Source organism: Pongo abelii, chromosome X, assembly GCF_028885655.2.
Source record: "Pongo abelii isolate AG06213 chromosome X, NHGRI_mPonAbe1-v2.0_pri, whole genome shotgun sequence".
Classification (NCBI taxonomy): domain Eukaryota; kingdom Metazoa; phylum Chordata; class Mammalia; order Primates; family Hominidae; genus Pongo; species Pongo abelii.
The window spans coordinates 21,600,844-21,621,733 of NC_072008.2; the positions used below are offsets into that span (position 1 = coordinate 21,600,844).

General features: G+C 32.7%; 1 protein-coding gene across 7 annotated transcripts in view; it reads left to right on the top strand.

The window, feature by feature from the left end:
• The window catches only part of CNKSR2 (connector enhancer of kinase suppressor of Ras 2), a 287,144-nt gene that overhangs the window by 121,977 nt on the left and 144,277 nt on the right, over window positions 1-20,890 (top strand). For all 7 annotated transcript variants that reach the window (NM_001132790.1, XM_024240331.3, XM_024240332.3 and 4 more), the window contains 3 exon segments: window positions 381-500; window positions 7,855-7,914; window positions 11,648-11,716. In NM_001132790.1, the coding sequence (NP_001126262.1) occupies window positions 381-500; window positions 7,855-7,914; window positions 11,648-11,716 (249 nt within the window).

The window sequence follows — 20,890 nt, forward strand, 5'->3', positions numbered from 1 at the left end:
TGACCATGAATTAAAAGACTTCGAGATTTTTTATAGTGTTCAGTTCAATCTTATGGTTGTAATCAAGAGGTTCTCAGATTAAGTTTGTTTAACCATCATTTTTTGTAGGTATGGTAAATCAAATAATAGAAACAGTATAACCATAACTAATGAATATTTTGGCGTATAGTTCTTACACTCATAATTTAGAATATAGGTGTGTTGTGTGTAAATGTGTTTCCATTTCACCTGAATTTCTTTGTACAGATTTTACAGAATAAAATGCCAGTTACTTTCTTCTACTGTTTATTTTTCCTTATAAAAACGTTATTACAAAAGGTGATTTATATATTACTTACAACACGTATTTACCACAACTATTTTTCTTTTTGTGCTTCCAGTGTAAAACTCTTTCTGGAGTCTGTGACCACATCATATCCCTGTCATCAGATCCTCTGGTTTCACAGTCTGCTCACCTGGAAGTGATTCAACTGGCAAACATCAAACCAAGCGAAGGGCTGGTAAGAGATACTATGTTTATCAAAACCACCATCCATCAGTAGAGAGCTAATGATGTGGACAAAGCCACCTCTGAATGTGGGAATCTATGAATTTCAACAGACACTGAACATTTTGGTATTTTTTTCCTGGAGGAGTTATGGTAGTGGAAGTTTGTGATACATGATAAGAAGTTTTATGAAGATAAATGAAAATGAAGGAGAATTGAAAATGGTGACTTCTGAGTTAATTTAATTTGGTACTCATTTAGCTTCAATTACATTCTTTCACCTCCCTCCCCACCAAAGTTCCTTAGGTTTAAAGGAAGTTTAAGAGTTTTATAATAAACACCACAGTGTTACCTGCTCATGAAAGTAGGTGTTTTGTTTGTTTGTTTTGTTTGTTTTACTTTGGTTTGTTCTGGTTTTAAGAGTTATTCCTTCCCCTAGGGTGGGTTAGCTCAACAAAACTGATATTCTTTATAACTCACATTCATTCTTAGAAGGGTAAGTAAGCACGTGGATATTGCCAACACTAGATGTCTATGAGTTGTATTTTTTTATTATGTAATAATAAATATAATCATGTTTGATATTTTGTTCACCTGATTAAAAAGTGTATTGGTTCTAGATTTAACCCAAGAGAGAAATTTTTTAAAATATAAGTCTAGAGGAAGAAAGCATATAAAAATTGATATTGAGACAAAACACAAGAAACTGGCTAGAGAATATCTTAACTACTACACAACTATTACATGTTAGTTTGGTGCTATAGTGTTTCCACTTTCTCCCTGTATATGAATTTACCAATTAATGATATTTTGGAAAATAGAAATCTTGACAACTAGCATTAATAATTGAATTCAGATAATATATTCTTTAAGATCTCTAAGCAAGTTTAGCATTAATAATTGAATTCAGATAATATATTCTTTAAGATCTCTAAGCAAGTTTAACTTTTTCTATGGCTTTTCTTTTTCATACATCTATATAACTGTTCAGAAGGCAAAGTCTTTATTGACTACCACTGATTTTTCAGTTTGAGGCCATCTATCCTAGAGAGTAAGTTTTCTCTGGATATGTGGCAAATTAATTCTGGTTATCTGTAGTTCCTAGTGCTGTCGTGGCTTTTATGGGTGTTTTCCTGGGAAGGAGTATGATGAAAATCAGCATATCAGACATAGCATGCCATCATTGTAATCTGTAAGTGCTATATCTAATGTTGATTACATTTAGAACTTCTTTTAAGTAATTATAATCTAAAATTTTTTTATTCCTTTTAGTTACATCTACAAAGTCCAGTTTTATTTTTAAAACACTTCAATCTATAGCAATAAGGACTGGCCTTTCTGTATGTCCCCTTTTAGTAGTTATAAGGGAAAGGAAGTCCCCTAAGCATGATTTTTAGAGTGAAAAATTACAAACTAATACAACATTGTATTAAACTAGAAGTCAGAACACCCAGATACAAATAACTTACATAAGATATAACTATGAGAGTGATCTTGAAGAGATGGGAGAGTAAATTTAACCACCTTGGCCTTGATCTAGTCATGTAGGTGAGGGAGAGGAGGAGATACTCTTTAAAACCCCTTCTGGCTCTTAGTCTGTGGTTCTAAAAAGAAAAAAGCCTGACTTTTTTTCTCTAATTTCCACTGAAATCATTGGGAGAAATAACCTTGTAAAGTAAATCAAAACAATGCTAATTAATGGGCTTTATGAAATCTTGATTTTTTAAGGAAGGTATAGCCCTGGACAGGTCCTTTATTGTTTTCATTTGAAAGAGGTAGATCTGGGAACTTAAAATGCTAAGAACCAGATTCAGTTAAACAGTTCAGGAGAGAGCTAGAAGAGAAAAGAAATGAATGCCCACCATTTGCCAGGTATTTTTCTCACACCTCTATAGAGTAGATATTAATTTTCTCATTTTGCAATGATACAGTTTGCTCTGTATCACATGTAGACAATAAATAACAGAGGCAGGGTTTAAGTCCAGGTAAATCTAGATGAAGTACATCTGAACAAAGCTTTTTTTTTATTATTCCACATTCAAATTTTGAATTGCTAAACAGAGGTATGAGAAGCTTAGGAGGATGACTTTAAAACTGAAATTACTTAGAGAAATTTGTTTTTAAAGGACAATGGGCAGCACTTCACTGGGAATTGAAAGGAAGGAAAAGAAAAACCTAAAATGTTGAATATTAATAGAAAGAGTTAAGTATAAAACTATTTTTTGTGATTCATATAAAAGGGGAAGTACTAAACAGAGAATTTACATGGCTTATTCAAGGTATCGTTTTAAAACTCAGTCACGTTTAAGTAAGTTTAGTTAGTCACATTTGAAATAAGCCAATTTTAGGATTTTGATTTAGGATTTTGGTAATTAGCCATAGTAAATGTCTAAATGATAAATGAAGGAAAGAAATAGAAAGCGGTGGCAGAATACCAAGATTTAATGAAATTTAATTAGCTTAGAAATATCCGCAGAAGGTGTTCTTCCAATTTTAGGACAGAACATGTCTCATAGGCAAAAGGTAACTGATTTGTTCTCCTGCTGATAAACTGGATACATCGTTTATCAGCTTTCTAATTAGTCAAATCTCCTAGAATTTCTTAGGTTTAACAGTCCTAAAGCATTGTAAGGACTGGTGAGAAACAACCTTAGTTATGATTGAACCATATGAAACTTTCTTCTAAAGTGCTTTTAAACAACAATAATTAGCAGAAAATTAAAGGAAGGAAAATGAGAGCTATTGAAACAACAAAACTGGATCAGAGCCAAGGCATGAGCCGAATAGAGAGGAAGGGACTGGGGTCATCCCTGGGGAAACCTCTTGGCCTCAGGGAGTTCTTTTTCTATTTGGGTACTTGGACCGTCTCCAAATATGCCTTATTCCACCAACTTGACTGAGAGGTTGCTTTGGCTCCTGTTGGTTAACCAACATTTGGAGACAGAGCAAAGCAAATGTCATTTTGGCAACCTGAGCAGGAGAGAGGGAGCTGTGCAAGTCAGCTCTAGAATTAATTAATGAATTTTTAAAAAGAGAGAAAAGGAAGAATGAAGGTTTTGATGAAATGGAAAGCCATATTTGTCACGGTTCCAGAAAAAGAGTCATTTGAATTACATGTCCTCCTGCTGTTTGGCCCTTTCTCAGAGGTGAACAACGAATCAAATGTATTTCTCTGGACCCTTTCTTATTCAGAAGATGATTAGTTTGAAACTCATCCAAGCCACTTATTTCTTCTCTTTCTTTTGGTGCCTGACTTTTGGCCATTTTTCTCATTACTACTATGAGAGGGAGATTTAAAAAGACAAATAAGTCAGTTTTGATTATTAAAAGCAGTTACAACATGGTTTATTGAGTTTCGAAATGAAAATATTACATAAAACAAAATATCTTTATTCTTGTGGCATTTAAAAATTTGTTTTATTTCTACCCTATTGCTTTATGTCTATATGTAGATACATCTCTAAGCATTTAAAATTTTTATTCATCTGAAAAAATTAGCTTCAATATAAATTGTACAATGTTGTCATGATGAGATCCTCTTCCTATAAATTATATTGAAGCTAATTTTTTCAGATGAATAAAAATTTTAAATGCTTAGAGATGTATCTACATATAGACATAAAGCAATAGGGTAGAAATAAAACAAATTTTTAAATGCCACAAGAATAAAGATATTTTGTTTTATGTACTGTCTTTGGCTTACAACTGTCAGTTAAGTTCCTGGTATTTGTAATAATTATACACAGATAAATTTAGAGTCATAGCTATGCTGTTTCCATGAGTTTTTATTATCCCAATAACTACAGTGTCTTTTCTTAACATTTTTCTTTAAATATTAGGCTTTCTTTATGACCTCATCATTTATAGAATCATTTAGAACTCTTGTCAAACACCTTTAATTCGTAGTCAATAGTGCACAGTATTGAAAGATACATGGAGAAAAATAGAATCAACACCTGCTTACAGTTGTCAAGATGTTGACAGCTGTTGTGAAACCTTGGTTCTTCTTAGTTCAAAAGAACTTAAACAAGAGATACACAGCAAAGGAGATGTGGCATAGAGCAATTTATTGCAAAGGAAAAAGAATATTGTGAAAGTTAGGTGCAGAATAGCCAGTACACCCTGAGAGAGGATTCAGGGCAGGCTGCTCCTGAGGATGAGACCGCCAAGACTGGCACTAGGGAGACTCCCTTTATGGGAGTCTTACGTGATTATTTATAAGGGGGTGGGAAGAGCTGTTACTAGTAAGCATGTTCTGGGTGGTCTTCTGGGTGTGCACGTGCACAGTAGCTGTACATGCCTGTTCATACGTTGCATGTCTCTTTAGCATCTTAAATCTCCACCGAGGAGTGTGCTTTTTACTATTATAATGAGCAAAGGCTTAGTTTGAGGACAGGTAAAATCAAAATGCACGTGCTCCCTCCGGGGGAAATTTCCTAGCTGTGCTTGAATGAGCTTGACTACAGTGTGAATGCTGGGGCTTATTGTGTTAACCATACATTCGCCACAGTTGCCAAATTCCAAGGACATGTTAATTCCTTGACTACCTATCCTGCCTCAAAGAGAGATGGGTAATTGAAATGAATTTGTAAAATATCAATCCCAGTTATTCTTTTAGCTACATTTCATATACTACATGTTTGCTAAAGTGGTCTTAGTCTTTTAGAACAGATATTAAAAAGTGAATGTTTGAGTTTAATATCTACAGTCGTCAGATATTCTAATAAGAAAAGTTAAGGTGTACAACTTTCCTAACTGTGAATAAAGCCATAAATCAGGAGCCCAGTGGTTGAGAGTGTGGACTCTGGAGTCAGACTGCCTGGGCTTGAAAGCTGGCTTCACCACCTTGGGCAGACTCCCCAGCCTCTCTGTACCTCAGTTTCCTTGTCTCTAAAGCAGAGATAATGATAGTTTCCACCACATAGACTATTGTGAAATAAGTGCAAGACACTTAAAACAATCCCTGGCACATTGTAACAAGTAGATATTAATGATGGTGATAGATAATGATGGATGATAATTGTTTTGTGTGTCCGAACAGTGTATTTTGTTTTGTTCACTGTTTCCACTTTATCCTCTCACAACCCTTATATGTCAAAAACTAAAAATTGGCCAGGTACGGTGGCTTACGTCTATAATCCCAGCAGTGTGAGAGGCCGAGGCAGGCAGATCACCTGAGGTCAGGAGTTCTAGACCAGCCTGGCCAACATGGTAAAACCCCGTCTTTACTAAAAATACAAAAATTAGCTGGGCGTGGTGGCGAGTGCCTGTAATCTCAGCTATTCGGGAGGCTGAGGCAAGAGAATCACTTGAACCCAGGAGGCAGAGGTTGCAGTGAGCCGAGATTCTGCCACTGTACTCCAGCCTGGGGGACGAGAGTGAAGCTCCGTCTCAAAAAAAAAAAAAAAAAAACCACGAAAAATTTACTCTCTAGCTCTTACAAATGTACAGTCATGCTTCATTTAATAACGGGATTCCATTCTGAGAAATGCATCCTTAGGCAATTTCATCATTATGTGAACATCATAGAGTGTACTTACACAAACCTAGATAGTACAGCCTACTACAAACCTAGGCTAAATGATAGAGCCTATTGCTCCTAGTCTACAAACCTGTATAACATGTTACTGTACTGAATACTCTAGGCAGTTGTGACACAGTGTTAAGTATCTGTGTATCTAAACATATCTAAACATGGAAAAGGTACAATAAAAATATCATTACATAATTATATGGGACCACCATCGTATATATGGTTCATTATTAGCCAGAACGTCATTATGACTATATTTTAAGATCCTTTATTAATCTGATACAATATTGTTAATTCCTGAATGAAAAATATTTACGGAGATCTTGTTCTCTTCTAAGTTCTAAAATAATACCATTATATTTACCGATCAGTAAATAATGGGGTAAATGTTAGCTTCAAATTAAGTATGTTGTATACCTGTCACCAGTATAAGGCTGAATATTACCATGTTGTCATAGCCAAAAACTACTGGCCAATCCATTAATTAAATTCTGATTGTACTTTTGTTAAGGTTATTTGTTTTATATAAAGTGATAAGCATTCATTTTGTTTCATATTAGCAATCCAGGCTCAGCCATTTTAGACATATGGTATTACCGAAATTACTTTTTAGAATTAAAATCTACCCAGTGATTTCTCAATAGTTCCATACCATGAAATTTACTACTTATTTTTCTAATCTCTTATTTTCAATGAAAACACATGCATTTTCAGGTATCTAAATATATAATTAACAAAGGTATAGGAAATTAACATTGTAGCAATTGCTTCATATAAGTACTAAATGTATGCTTTTTCTGAAATGGTATTGTTGGGTGTTATTATTAAATCTATATTTCAGATTTGAAGTTAATTAATATTAGTATTGTTATTTATGAAGTCAGTATTTTGAAATGCAAACCACTTTTATAGGTAAAATTCGGGTAGTTTTTCCCCGAAAATGAATTTAAAGTAACAATCTTCCTTGGAGGGGACAAAAATTCATTACCTGAATCATCTAGTTTGTTCTGATTTACTTAAATTATTTAATATTAAAAATGTGAATCCTTTATTGTGATTTTTTTCTTTAAAGTTCCATCACTATCCATAATTTAAAGTTTCCATTTGCTCTTAAATTTTGTACGATTTCAGGATTTCTGTATAATTTTTAAACTTTAATGAAGTTTTTTCTAAAAATGGTTCTATTTAAATGGAAAGTGGAATCTTGTCCTTTTTACTGGGGGAAGGGATTGCTACAGATACACACTACCTTTAAATTATCGATGTAGAGATGATTGGATATAATTAGTAAAACTTTATCAATAAGAAAGGTGGAAAATACAGGATACTACAAAATGGAAGGAGAAAATTTATGTAAATTATATTTTATCACTCTTCTGGTTCCAGTTATAATTGAAGTGTCTCATTAGAAAACTACTTTCCATTGTATAATATATCAAGTATAATAAGTTAATAACATACCAATATTTTAATTTCCCATTGTAACTTTTATTTTGCCACAGAATATGCAGTATGGTTTTTTGGGGAGAGTGAGAGAGTTTCTTTCTTAGGAGTATTGAATTACCATGCTGCATTTTATAAGTCTCACAGGCAATTCACTTATCAAGTAGTTATTTAATTGAGTATAGGCTTCTTCAGACAAACTTTAGAAACCAGAATGTTCAGATAGTAATTTCTCACCAGTTTAAAGATAGCGTCTGCCTTCATGGATTTATTTCTGGGGCATGTGGCAGTTTTAATTTGATAGAGTAATTTTTTATGTAAATGAGGTTACAGTGTACTTGAAAATTCACCAATTGCTTCACTTTCTTTTCTGATGCTGTCTTTTTCTTAGGGTATGTATATTAAATCTACATATGATGGCCTCCATGTAATTACTGGAACCACAGAAAATGTAAGTATTTTAACCTTTCAAATTTTTAAGTGTGTTTTTCCCTTTTATTGCCAACAACTTATATATCTCACATGATTGAGGTTAACATCTAAGGATAAGGACATGAACAGATAGTAGATACAATTTAAAAGAGATACTGGGTTAGTAGCATTCATTCTGTTCAAATTTCACTTTTTTTTTTGTTTAGAATAGCTGTTTACTTAAAGTAAATCAGGTGTTTTCAGCCAGAGATTTGTCTTTGTATTTTCTGATTCATGACAAGTTATTGTGACATCTGAAAGAATTCATTTCCATCTGTCAAATGATTTGGTTATTTAAAGAAACTAAACTCATGTGAGAAATAAATATCAGATAAGTCAGGTTTTCTGAATACTTCCAGTATAATTCAGCTTAATTCAGTTTAAGGGCAGCATGGTATAGCTGAGTGGTTTTCACAGTGACGTTCCTGGACACCAGCATTAGCCTCCCTTGGGAACTTGCTATATATGCAAACTGTTAGGCCCTACCCCAGACCTACTAAATCAGAAATTCTGGAGACCAGCCTATTTCTTAATAAGAGATTCTATTTTAACATGTGAATCTGAGGCATATTTGCGAACCACCATAAGCAGTCGGTCAGAAGTCCACAGGCCTATGTCTTACAACCAGTTCTGCATATTAATGGCAATGCAATTTTGGGCAAGACATTTAACCTCTCATTGCTTCAGTTTCTTCTACTGTAATTGGAAACAAATTATCTGCACTACATACCTCACTAGGTTGTAATGAAAATTAAATAAGCTAAGAAAGGCCATGCTGTAGAGAACTATCTGTGTTATAGAGAGAGAAGCATGAAGTGATCATGCTGGATATTATTAACATGATCAGTGTGATAGAGTTGGACAGCATAATACATCATTATTCTTGCATTTGGTTGTTTCAGATTTCCATTCTATTATTATATAAGCAGGTACTGAGCTTTGAATGTATTATTTTTTTTTATTTTAGAGATTCTGCCAATTGCATGCTTATGCAGTGCTCTTTTAAAGAAGACTGAGGTGGAATTAGTTCAATCTCAAATTATTATTGATCTGAACATTTTACCAGCATTTTCTTCTTAAAAATCAACATTCTTTTCATCTAATTCGCCTATTTAATCGCTTACTGATATTTTTCCCTGCTTCTCTTGGTTTCTTGTGAAAGGTGAAACATATATATTTGCAGTTGGAGTGCAGGAGCAGCTTCACATTTGGTATTAAATATGAGAGTCATAGGGATCAAGAATATCAGTAACATGCATATTATGAAGATTTTAACAATTTTAAATGCAGTTAAGATGCTACAAACTATATGCTTGTCATCGATTGTTCATTCTGATTTATTTATTCATTCATTTATTCATTTGTTCATTTAACAGACCTCTGCTTCATGTCTGCTATGTTTCAGGCATGGTGCTAGGTATGGGAAGAATTTTAAAATAACTAGTTTGGTGCCATCAAGGCGTGGAGAGCGTGTGGGGGTTCATCTTTATAAACAGTAGTGTAATTTGCATGGATGGACAAAGGGAAGAATAGTAAATACTGCCAAGTGAAATCAGAGAAAGAATCACAGAAATGGTTATTTTGAACTGTATCTTGAAGAATTGGTAGGAATGGATCTCTATATTGTCTCGGGTCTGCAAAAAAATGTCTTGCTCATATTACTGTCTTGCTCATATTACTCACTAATGTTTCATAAACAGATAAGTGATCAAAAGAGAGATTGAGTCTGGGAGTAGTTCAGATATGAACCATATATTTATAGTTCATCTTTTGATTCTTTTTTTTCTTAAAAATATTTAAGTATTTTTGGTAACCTCAGTCATTTATAATTAGGAGATCTGTCTTGAGTCTTAGTAAAGCTGCTCACTAGAGTGGGTAAGTTATTTTGCTTTGCTGTGCCCTAGTTTCTTAGTTTTCTTATATGTGAAATGAGGCATTTGGACAAAATTCTATCTCTAGGATCTCTTTTAAAACTAAAAATCTATAATTTATATGACTTCTTTACTTACCTGTGCAAAATGTTTGTTTCTTTGAATTTTATGTACTTCTTTACTTGCCTGTGCAAAATGTTTGTTTCTTTGAATTTTATGTACTATATTTTTCTTCTACATAATGACTAGAGCCATTTGCTTGATATTTTTTCCATACTTTCCTTTAAAAGGATCAGTTGTGAACCAAATACCACAGGAACCAACTATAGTTACAAATATATTAATGATTTACAATATTTTCAGAATTGTTTCATGGTACTTGTCTGACTTGGTAATATGTCCCCCTCCTAAAGGTGCTGTGAGATAAAAATATTATATTATTGTTATGACACTATTCTTAGAGTTTTTTATTGTAGATTAATCTATCCCCTTAATAATGTAATTGTGTTATTACTTCAGTAACTAGAACTCCCTGGTATGTTGTCTTATCTTGAATTATAGCCTATGACAAATAATTTTATTGTGAATTTTAAAAATGTGTTGAATGGAGGTTAACATTGTTTCAAGACTTCTATGTTTTAAAAATAATTGGAAATGAATAAAAAACAAACTAGAAATCACTTTTAAAGTATGTTCTACTCCAGGGTCTCAAAAGTAGCATTGTACTTTGCAGATTACATTACCATATTCTTCTTCTTTAGCTTTCAGTAAATAATAAAGAGTATCACAGCATTTATGGTTGTATGTGATAGATAAACACATACACATCTATCTAGACAAATACATTTTTATAAAAATAGATTTTCTACATGTTCAAAAACATATTAAAATGCATATAATCAATAATAAGTAGCTAACAAGAAAAATATAATATTTTAAATTCATTACTCAGACCTGCAATATAAAATTTCTATCTTAAATCTCATTTTAATTTCCTAAAAACTCCTTAAAACTTGTCAGTATTAGCTTACCAAGTTTTTTTGTTTGTTTGTTTTTGTTTTTAATCCCTTTTGGGAATAAAGGAAAAAAGTGTTAGATTATTACATTCTATAGAAATATTGGCATTTTAGTTCATTGAATGTGGTTTTACTATCCAGTGTATTACACTATATGTAACATGAGAAATAGCATCCTTTTATAACTAGACACTTAGAATGTTATGTAATATGATTTGAACTAATTGCTGTCCATCTTTTAATTTGCTTTGCTAGATTATTCAGAATTGGTGTTACTGATGAAATAAATTAGCAATTTAATTATCAAACTTCAAATCTTTGATGCTGATCATATTCATGTTCTTGAAATGGATTTGTTGAAGTTAATGTGAATTATTTATATCAAATGGAAAGGATCAAAATACAAAAAGATATAATTTTTTGAAATGCATTTTTGAAGCACTTACCCACTAGAGCCTAGGAGAGTTGCTTGTATAAAGTTTACAAAGGTTAATACCAATTATCATTTTTTCATAATGCTCTCAGAAACGTGTTCTTTTATAATAAATATCTATATATTATTTTGCATTTCTGTTTGTTGTCATTAGCTATGCATAGAATGCAAACTATTTTTTATTAATTTTTTTCTTTCTATGTTTATTTAACTGGCTCAGAAGGTAAAAAGTGTATTAAATACCAATAACCATGTTTATTAGTTTAATTCCTTGAAATTTTTAATTAATTTTTAAATCTGATTTATGGAGATGAACTTTTTGTAGTGTTTCCAGAGACAGGAAATGACTGATAAAATTTGTGTTCTTTATCGTTTCTTTTGTATTAAATTCAGTCACCTGCAGATCGGTGCAAGAAAATCCATGCTGGCGATGAAGTGATTCAAGTTAATCATCAGACTGTGGTATGTATAATTACCTTAAGAGTCAGTGGGAGGAACTAATTTTGATTTGCTAAAGCCTTAAAAGAATGCCAATGAAATGAAATTCCTGTTTGTATACAAAATATTGGACAGCCTTTTGAAAAAATAACTGAATATTTATTCTTCTTAATTATTTGATGGAATGTAAAGCATTTTTTTAAAAGAACCTGAAGAGCATTGGTGGTGGTTGAGGTTAGATATACATTTCTATATGGACAAGTACTAGATAATAGTATATATTCCATGAACTGGAATAACAATTTTGGAATAGAAATTAAAGTGACAGTATGTATAAATTCAACCTTTTCTTGATACAACTTTTTAAAAGTTTCACTTTATAAATTATTGAATTACCTAGTAGATGTTTTATAACAGCATACATCCGTTTATCTAACATTGATTTGTTCATTAAAGTATCTGGTGGTTTTGGGGGGAGTATTTTAAATGTAGATCTTTGAAAATTTTAAAATTTTTAATAGCTGAATTAGCTTTTTATTTCCTAAAAGAGGACAACAGTTTTCATTTTAAAAAATGTTCTTGCCCTATGAACCTCACAAATCCCTTTGTTACCTACCTTTAAAAATCTACAGTAGGCAAAGAATCCCACTGTCATTTTTTATAATAGTGGGATTCTGTGCCTATTGTAGATTTTTAAGGGTTATTTTTCTTAAACTTAGATTTAGAAAATGAACATTATATGCTTTTCATTTTGGACTATTTTATATGTCTCAGTTGATTCACTTTTTTCCACTCTCTCTGCCAAAATAAAGTGTATTTGTTATCTTAAAAAGTTAAAATAATCTAAAATTATTAATATCATAACTCTCATTTGAAAAAAGGCAGAGTTTTTATTAGTATTCTACTCCTCGCTCACTAACTCATCAGAGTGAGTAATTATTTCCTATTACACAATTTAACTAAAGTTGCTTTTGCATGTCCTAGTGATGGAAGAAATTTTGTGAAAAACCTGATTTTTCTCAGTGATTCTAATCATAAGGCAAATGACATTTCAATTTTGGTTTTGAATAATTTGAGAAGTTTGTGATATTTTGGAAAGGCTCCTAAACACTGATAATTAAAGCCATGATGTCTCTTCAATAAGTTCATTATCTAAGTGAAGTAAAAGTTGGTAAACGTTTTCAAAATTAAATGCGTGGGTGTACCTTTGACACTGAATAATAGAGTGTTGGTAGTAGACAAAGCCTTTCCACACTATGACAGTTTTGATGGCTTTCTTTTCTGATTACTAGAAACTGTACAAAGTAGTTGTTCTGACTGAAGTTTCCTGTCCCATAGGATGAGGATTTGGGCAGTGGGATAAAGCAGCTGCTTCAGTAGACGAGTAGCTTTTCCTTCTTCTTATGTTCATGCTGCTTCCATTTCTGCAATGTGACCTTAACAAACATGACATCTGTTGAATAGTTTCAGCATGCATTTCCAGATGGTCATTAAGAGGATAGAGATTAGTCTCTAATAAAAATAAAATTATTTAAAGGATATTGTTTGTGGAACAAAGATACTGGTGTTTATGAAATGAATATGAAAGCCTTTGAAAGTCTACAAATAAACTAATAAAATCTATGTGGATTGGTGACATTTAAATACACCTAGAATGTGTAAATGCATCTTTACATCACAGGAATATTCTAAAATATTGAAAACTACACAGAATGATCTTTGGGAAAACTTGGTTCCAGCTCTTGCTCTGAAATTGACTTATGGCTTTAAGTGAGTCATGGTAACTGTGCCTCTGTTTACCTTTTTCTAATGATAATAACCATAGCTAACACTTATTGTGTTCTTACAGTGTGCCAAGCATCATGTTAAGTATTTTACATATTTTATATCATTTAGTCCATGCAATAATCCTGCAAATAAGGTATATGTAGAAATTGAGACTCAGAATAATTATTCAGCTCACCCAAAACTCAAAGCTCTTTGACTCTAAGACCTGTGTTCTTACTTCAATTTTATTATACTCCCTCCTAAAACTCAAAAATTATATAACTATCCAACAAAAGAGGGAGAATCCTAACAAGCATGTAAGTAAATCTCAGGATTCAATGAAAGATTAAGTGGGGCCAAGGGTAGGAGAAGAAGAAAGGAAGTGAGAATTTACATAGCTGGGATAGCGAGCCAGCTGAACTGAAATTAGAAATAGGGTTGAAACTTTACTGCCACTTCCTCACTCTGCTTCTTTCACTCAGATAAGTAAGATATGTAAAACACCTGTCATAATGCCAGGCACACATTAGGAGCTCAATAACAACTTTCCAACCACCTTTCTTCTCTTTTACCTGCTACAACAGTTGGACCAATTGGAATCCTCTTTCTTGGCATACTGCTGCTAGAGCCAACAAATTGATTCTGGAATATAATAGAGACAAGATAGTATGTTGAATTTCATGAAAGTAGACTTTTTTAATAATATGATCGGTTCCAGGTTTTTTTGTGTTCAAGTAGAGGCATATTTGGGCAAAACCAATGCATTTCACTAAATGTAGCCTACTCTGCCCTCTTTTTCTTGCTGTTGCCTGTACTGTGGTCTGTACAGTGCATTTAATCTCTTATTAGATAATATACAGAGGTGGTGAAATGGAAATTCTCTTAATTGAAACAAGTATAAATTATTTATAGTCTGCAATTATCCCTTCTATCCCTACATTCATTACCATAGGGTTTGGTTATGATATAATAGTTACATTAAAGTATGGCCTAAGAAATTTGAAACACATAACTAATATTAATTCTTAATCCATTAATTGACTAGAATAGTGAGATTGCCAGTATTGTTCCATACCAATTTAGACTCATTAATGAAAAGAACAAAATCTTATAATTTTGGATGATACTAACCCAGTTAGTATTTTTCTGTAATTCTAAAATTTCCTATGACTATAGGTAGTAATGTAAAATATAAAATCTGATATTTTTCTTTACTTAAGATAAATACAAAAATTATTTTAAATATTTCCCTAAGAGTCTGAGAAAGTTGAATCAATCAGATGAATTCAAACACTATTTTTTTAAATTGCTAGTATGGTATATCTTCAAGTTGTCTAATTAGATGTCTATGTTTCTAGTTTGCTCCTTTTTTAAAAGTATTATTTGAAATGAAACTGAAAGTTTTATGTCCTTTTTCATGTTGCTATATTCTCTATTATAAGTGGCTTTTAAGTTTTTCAAACCAACATACTTCTGTGGCTGAGAAACTGTGGCTGCCAGATAGGAAGAAGAAAAAATCATGAACATCCAAGCAAAGCAGACTGAGTCTTATTACATGTCTTCCCCACCATTGAAGATCCAACTCCTCAAAGGCTGCTGGAATCTCCCAAGATTTTTTCCACTTCATCTGCCACTACATCCCTCTCTCTGGGAGATACCTCGGCATAGTTTGATGCAGCAACTCTGCCCTCATGATGCACTTTTAACACATTTTTTTAGCTGATGAGACTACTTATAGTTATTAAAAATATTGGGGCATATTTATAATCTGTTCAATTTCATGTTAATACTGTTTTTGGTGTGCAAAGCGTTCTAAAGATTCTATCCATACTAAAAACAGTCTCAGGAATATCACTTGAAAAGAGTGGCATATATGATGGTTGAATCTATTAACAACATTTGAAAGTTTTTCCTTTTATTTTGTATAAATATTAAAACATATTCACTGTTATTTTGAAAGGTATTCTGGAACCTGACGACTACATTATGGCAAGAAATGGTTCAATAGATGAGGCTATAAAGGATACTGGAATGGAAAATAACCAGGTTGGGATAGTCAAGAAGAAGATAGACTGCAGCAAATAGGATATTCTACATTGATTAGTGAGAGATGGAAGATAAGTACTATAAGCTAGTGGTTTTTGTTACCTCCAAAATGATAAACATTGTTGAGTAAGACTAGGGATGGCAGAGAGTGTGGGAGGAGGGAACAGATTGAAGGACTATCTCAAAACTTCATCTAACTTCATTTATGTGTCTCCCTTACTCTCACTGTTGTCTCTCATTTTGGACTCTGTCCTCACTCTCTTGTTCCTTCAACCCCAGAACAACAGGAGAATATTGTTCAAAGGAGAAGCCAACATAATCAGAATGGATAGAGAGTGTGGTATCCCCTTAATGTTCATCTCTCCTTTTCCCTCCCTCTCACTTTACCTCCTTCCCTGGACTTCAGCAGAAATGAATGAGTCATTGAGTGGAATCAATACCATGATGTTGTCTAACAGCAGATGTACTTTCTTTCTCTTTTTTAATTTGCTAAATTGTTGTCTTTATTTTTTTGGTTTTCTTCTAATTCCATTTTCTTTTCTTTATCATTCTCATCTCTTCTCACTGTACTATTTCTCCTCCACTCTTCATCTCATTAAGTTTTCTTTATTCTTGCCTATTTTCTTCTGTTCTGCTTTCTCAGAGGAGAAAGTATTTATCATATAATTCCATATACCTAAGATATTGAAAACTGAGACCACAAGGGGCAGTATTTCTGGTGTACCCCACATCTTATTCCTGTAAACACACATGTTGCTGGACAACAGAGATTAATTATGTTAGCATGGTGTTTAACATATTGCTTAATAAATAATGGGTTCTTATAATAGCCTAAAATAACTATGTTAGGATTCTATGAAATCGGTATTCTAAAATAGAACAAGTGAATCCTTCTCTTTTGGGAGGGGGAAAAATTATGAAGAGACATATACCAAAAATTAACGAAAAAATGCATCAATGATTTTAGTTACTCATAGTAATATTTTATTTCAGATTCTATCTTATGTAGTAGTTTATGAGAGCTTCCTAGATTGTTTTTCTTTTATTTCACATTGAACATTATGGATTTGATGAGAATGTGTGGAAACTGGTTTTGAAGTGATACATATTGATATAAACTGTATTTTTATTTTGTACAGAGAAATCAATTTATTACTTTATCATCCAATATAATATTTCATGTTTCTGTTATCAAACTAAAATTTATTATCTTAAGTCCTTGTATAAAGGAGATAAATTGTATGATATCTCAATAATAGTTACTTCCTGTTAACCAATTTATTTTCTCTGCAGATCTCTGCATCCTGATTTGTTTCTTTCTTATTTGTGCAGTTCTTACTAGCTTTACCAGGAAGAGTAGTTGCTTTTTTTAAAATGGTTACTGTTTCATTTTTTATGATTAAACTTTATCTTTCAGTGTCAACATGTGGTTACTATGATCTAGTTATTTTACATGGAATTTTTAGTTTCCTTGTAAGTTTATTTTATGTGTTTAAAATGTATCTATTGGCTGAAGTTCTTACCTACTGTGGCTTATTAACTTATTAAGTGTATGGCTCATTTGCAAATCAGTATCATCCTCAGTCCCCTCCCCCCGTTTTTTTTTTTTATCTCTTTCATAAAAGCAAGAGTCTGCCAGTCACAATTGCCCAATCCACTTCCTTTTCATAGTAGGAGTAGGCAATCAGTAGATAACATTTAACTGCCTGATAAAAAATTATCACATGAAAGGGAAACGCTAAAGAACCACCATGTAATAGGAAATTAAATAGATGATGGCATTAATCCTAAGTTCTTTTTAGTTTATTTAGCCCTAGGACTCAAGGATAGGTTTCATCCACTAAATTAATATTCTGATTGGCATGATAGCTCAAATTGTAGGTAACATAGCCACTCATTACTTTTACATTTCCTCTCACACTGTCCCTTCTGCATCTTATTATCCTAAAAGTGGACAATAAAGGATTTTTAAAAGTTGGAAAAATGGTATATGGAATTCACTGTGGTCTCATTTGGAGCTGACATTGAGTTCCCTTTTTTGTCTGAGTTGCTGGAATTTTGGTAAAGTGATTTCTAAAGGTAACTTCTACAGTGAAAATATAGCCATTACAGAAGACTTTTTTTACTAAAAATTCTATTAATAAAGATTTAGAATGATACTTTTAGCTATATATATACATATATATGTGCTTTAGTTTTGTGTTTTGATAAATATATACATATATTGCAGTATTTGCTAAATTTTCAAATAAGCATATTTTTGTTACATGTCTGCTAGTAACATTGTAAAATCATTTATAGCAAAGTTGTACATTTTTAAACATATTACTTTTTGAATACTAGGGTTTGAGTTGCTTTTTAATTTTGTCATTTAGGTTCCTGAATTAAATTTAAGCATGAATTTTTTATAAGTATAGATTTTCCCCAAAATTCTTATAAATGGGAGCTTTAACATTTTAGATAAGGATGCTTCATTTTACTCCTTAGCTTTGGTGACTGGGAGTCTTTTCTTTTTATTTCAAAATACATATTTTTCCAGCATCTTTGTAAGAAGAACAGAAATGAAATATAGGAAGGAATGGCTGAAATTTAATAACTTAATAACTCATGTAAATATCTTCATAAAAAAAATTAGTTAAAGGCCTGTATTGTGGCTGAGGGTGGTGGCTCATGCCTGTAATTCCAGCACTTTGGTAGGCCAGGTGGAGGGGGATTGCTTGAGGCTAGAAGTTCAAGACCAGCCTGGGCAACATAGCGAGACCACATCTCTACAGAAAATTTTTAAAAATTAGCCAAGTGTCGCAGCATGTTTTTGTAGTTCAAACTATTCAGGAGGCTGAGGCAGGAAGATCACTTGAGCCTAGAGATTCAAGGTTGCAGAGGGCTATGATCGTGCCACTGTACTCCAGCCTGGGCAACAGAGTGAGACCCTGTCTCAAAAAAAGAAAAACCTGTATTATTATGGTTATTTTAAAATATGTTACTGCTCTTTTGGGGACTGAGGTTCTACAGTATGATCAGAGGTTTACATCACAGCTTTACCTTTCACTACAATGTAATTGTCTTCCTCCTTTTCTCTCTTTAGCAAAAGCTTTCAGACCCATTCAATTTTATGTTTTGATGAAGTAAAAGGACATTGTGAATGATGCTGAAATAAAAACAAAATTGGCTTTTAGTTTTCTGTAGCGTATATGAATGAAAACCATGAAACCTCCAAAATAAACTTTAAGCCTTGAAAGACCACAGCATCATCAAATGCCATATTGGAAGGGGAGAAGGAAAAGTGAGCTGTATGTTCAAGATGCTGAACTATACCCACAGCTTTGGAATCAGCTTATTACAAAAGTCAAGACACCAACTATACAAAGTCCACAATTAATATAAGTGATAGGTTACAGGAGATAGTGCAAGTAACAGGGTATGGAAAGTCACCACCTTTGGTAAAACTATGTGGGTGATTCATAAAACTTACATGAAAAATTATTATCACTATTTTCTTTCTCCCATGAATTTCCTTATGAGTCAATCAAGAAATTCTGATTTAGCTCTCAGAACTTCTTGAATGTGGGGCAAAAAGATTCCAGGGGAGAAAAAGTGCTAGCTTCTTGTAGTGTTTGAGTTGGCTCTCTCTCTTGGACTCTGTCCATCTTTAGCTGTGAGAAACTATGTTCTCTGTTAGTGCTTTCTTTTTAAACACTATATATTTATACACACACATTATATATGCACACATATTCATAACTGTGAAATTCACATGAAAATATTAAGTATTAAAAAAGATATATGTAAATTCAGATTGTTAGCAGCTCAACATGGTCTAAGTTTTACTTTGAAATTAAGCCACGTTAAAAAACCAAATGCCTTGACGTACTCTTATTTCACTGGATAAGTGCCATTTAAAGTTCAGGAGGATGTGAGATGAAGAATGGCTCAATGAATAAAGACATTAAATTGTGGGCTTTTTTTTCTCTAATAAAAATAAAATCTTTCCCATATTTCTTCTTTTCAAATGTTTGTTCCTTTTATCTTTTCCCAAGACTCTCTTCTAATTGTGTTTATGAAAATATCAACACTAAAGTTTTATTTAAAATAGGTAAACCTTGGGATATTTCTGAATACTCTGAGTTACCTATTTAAGTTACGCTAAGCTAGGGTTAAAAATCACTTATTTGCATAGTTCCTTAACCACTGCATACACATTAGCTTATATTCCTTTGTACCTGAACCATGACTAATTCTTTATTTCTGTTCAGTGAATAAATGACTATGAAAGAACAAAATTAAGATATCTCCAAATGTAGTAGACTTTAATATTGTAAGACTTTTTTATTAATATTTCGTGGGAAAAAATTAGGTGAAGGTGGATTTTGTAGATTGGTACTCATTATTTAATAGTTTTAGGATCTTTGAAAGGCATTGTATATCAAAATTCATTATTTCTGAAATGTTTATAACAGTATGCTATTTCCTTCACATAGATTGTTTTCCCAAAGAAAGAGGTAGTCATTGGTATAAAATGTTTAGTTTATTAGATACTTCAGTATCTTTTTAGTAACACAAAGAAACAGAACATTATAATAAATATGTCAGCACCAAAAAATTTGGCAAAGACAGAGTGTCATTAGCGGCAGCATGATGGCTTGTGTATTGAATTAAGTCTCTTCAGTGCTCTTAAAAAGAGCAGGAGGATATTTGGGTGTAGCATGACTCATATTATCAAACATTCATATAGGCATACTTCTAGTCTCTAAAATTTCCTTTGGGAAAAGGTATCATCTACATTACATCCTGTGAGTAAGAGTGTGTGTATACACAGGAGTGTATGTAAATGTTGATAATGAATCTGTTTCTTTGTCTTGTGTAGGGTAATAACTTTGAAAATATTTTAAGAAATGTTCTATCTTCCTGCCTGTGGGTGTAAAGATGCTCTCTTGCAACTCCAAATATAGCCATGAAAAAGGTAAAGAAGATCTGGGTTGATAGGCTTAAATTCTTACCTTTATGTTTATTTGTAACTGGCTACTTGGGACCATAGAGTAGAAATTATCTTCTCATATGTTAGTCAAATAATTCACCAGCCGTTATTTGGAAAGCAGACCAGGGCAAGTTCTAAAGGGGTCAGAGACAACTTCTTCCCTCTATGTACCGAGGGGAAAAGAAGCCTATCATCTCTTCAGCACCAACCCCAAAGCCTCTTGTGCACCTAATCCAGGCAACCAATTTTCCAGGACCTGCCCACTTATGTTGTCCTTCACAAAGGAACACCTGCTGTCTGCTTCAGCCTGATCAAAACAATTACAAGCCCCATCCACAAGAAAGCAGAACCTCTGGCTTTTAGCACTTGGGATTCCTTAATGACCTTCTTGGGAAATTTTAATCCTGTTT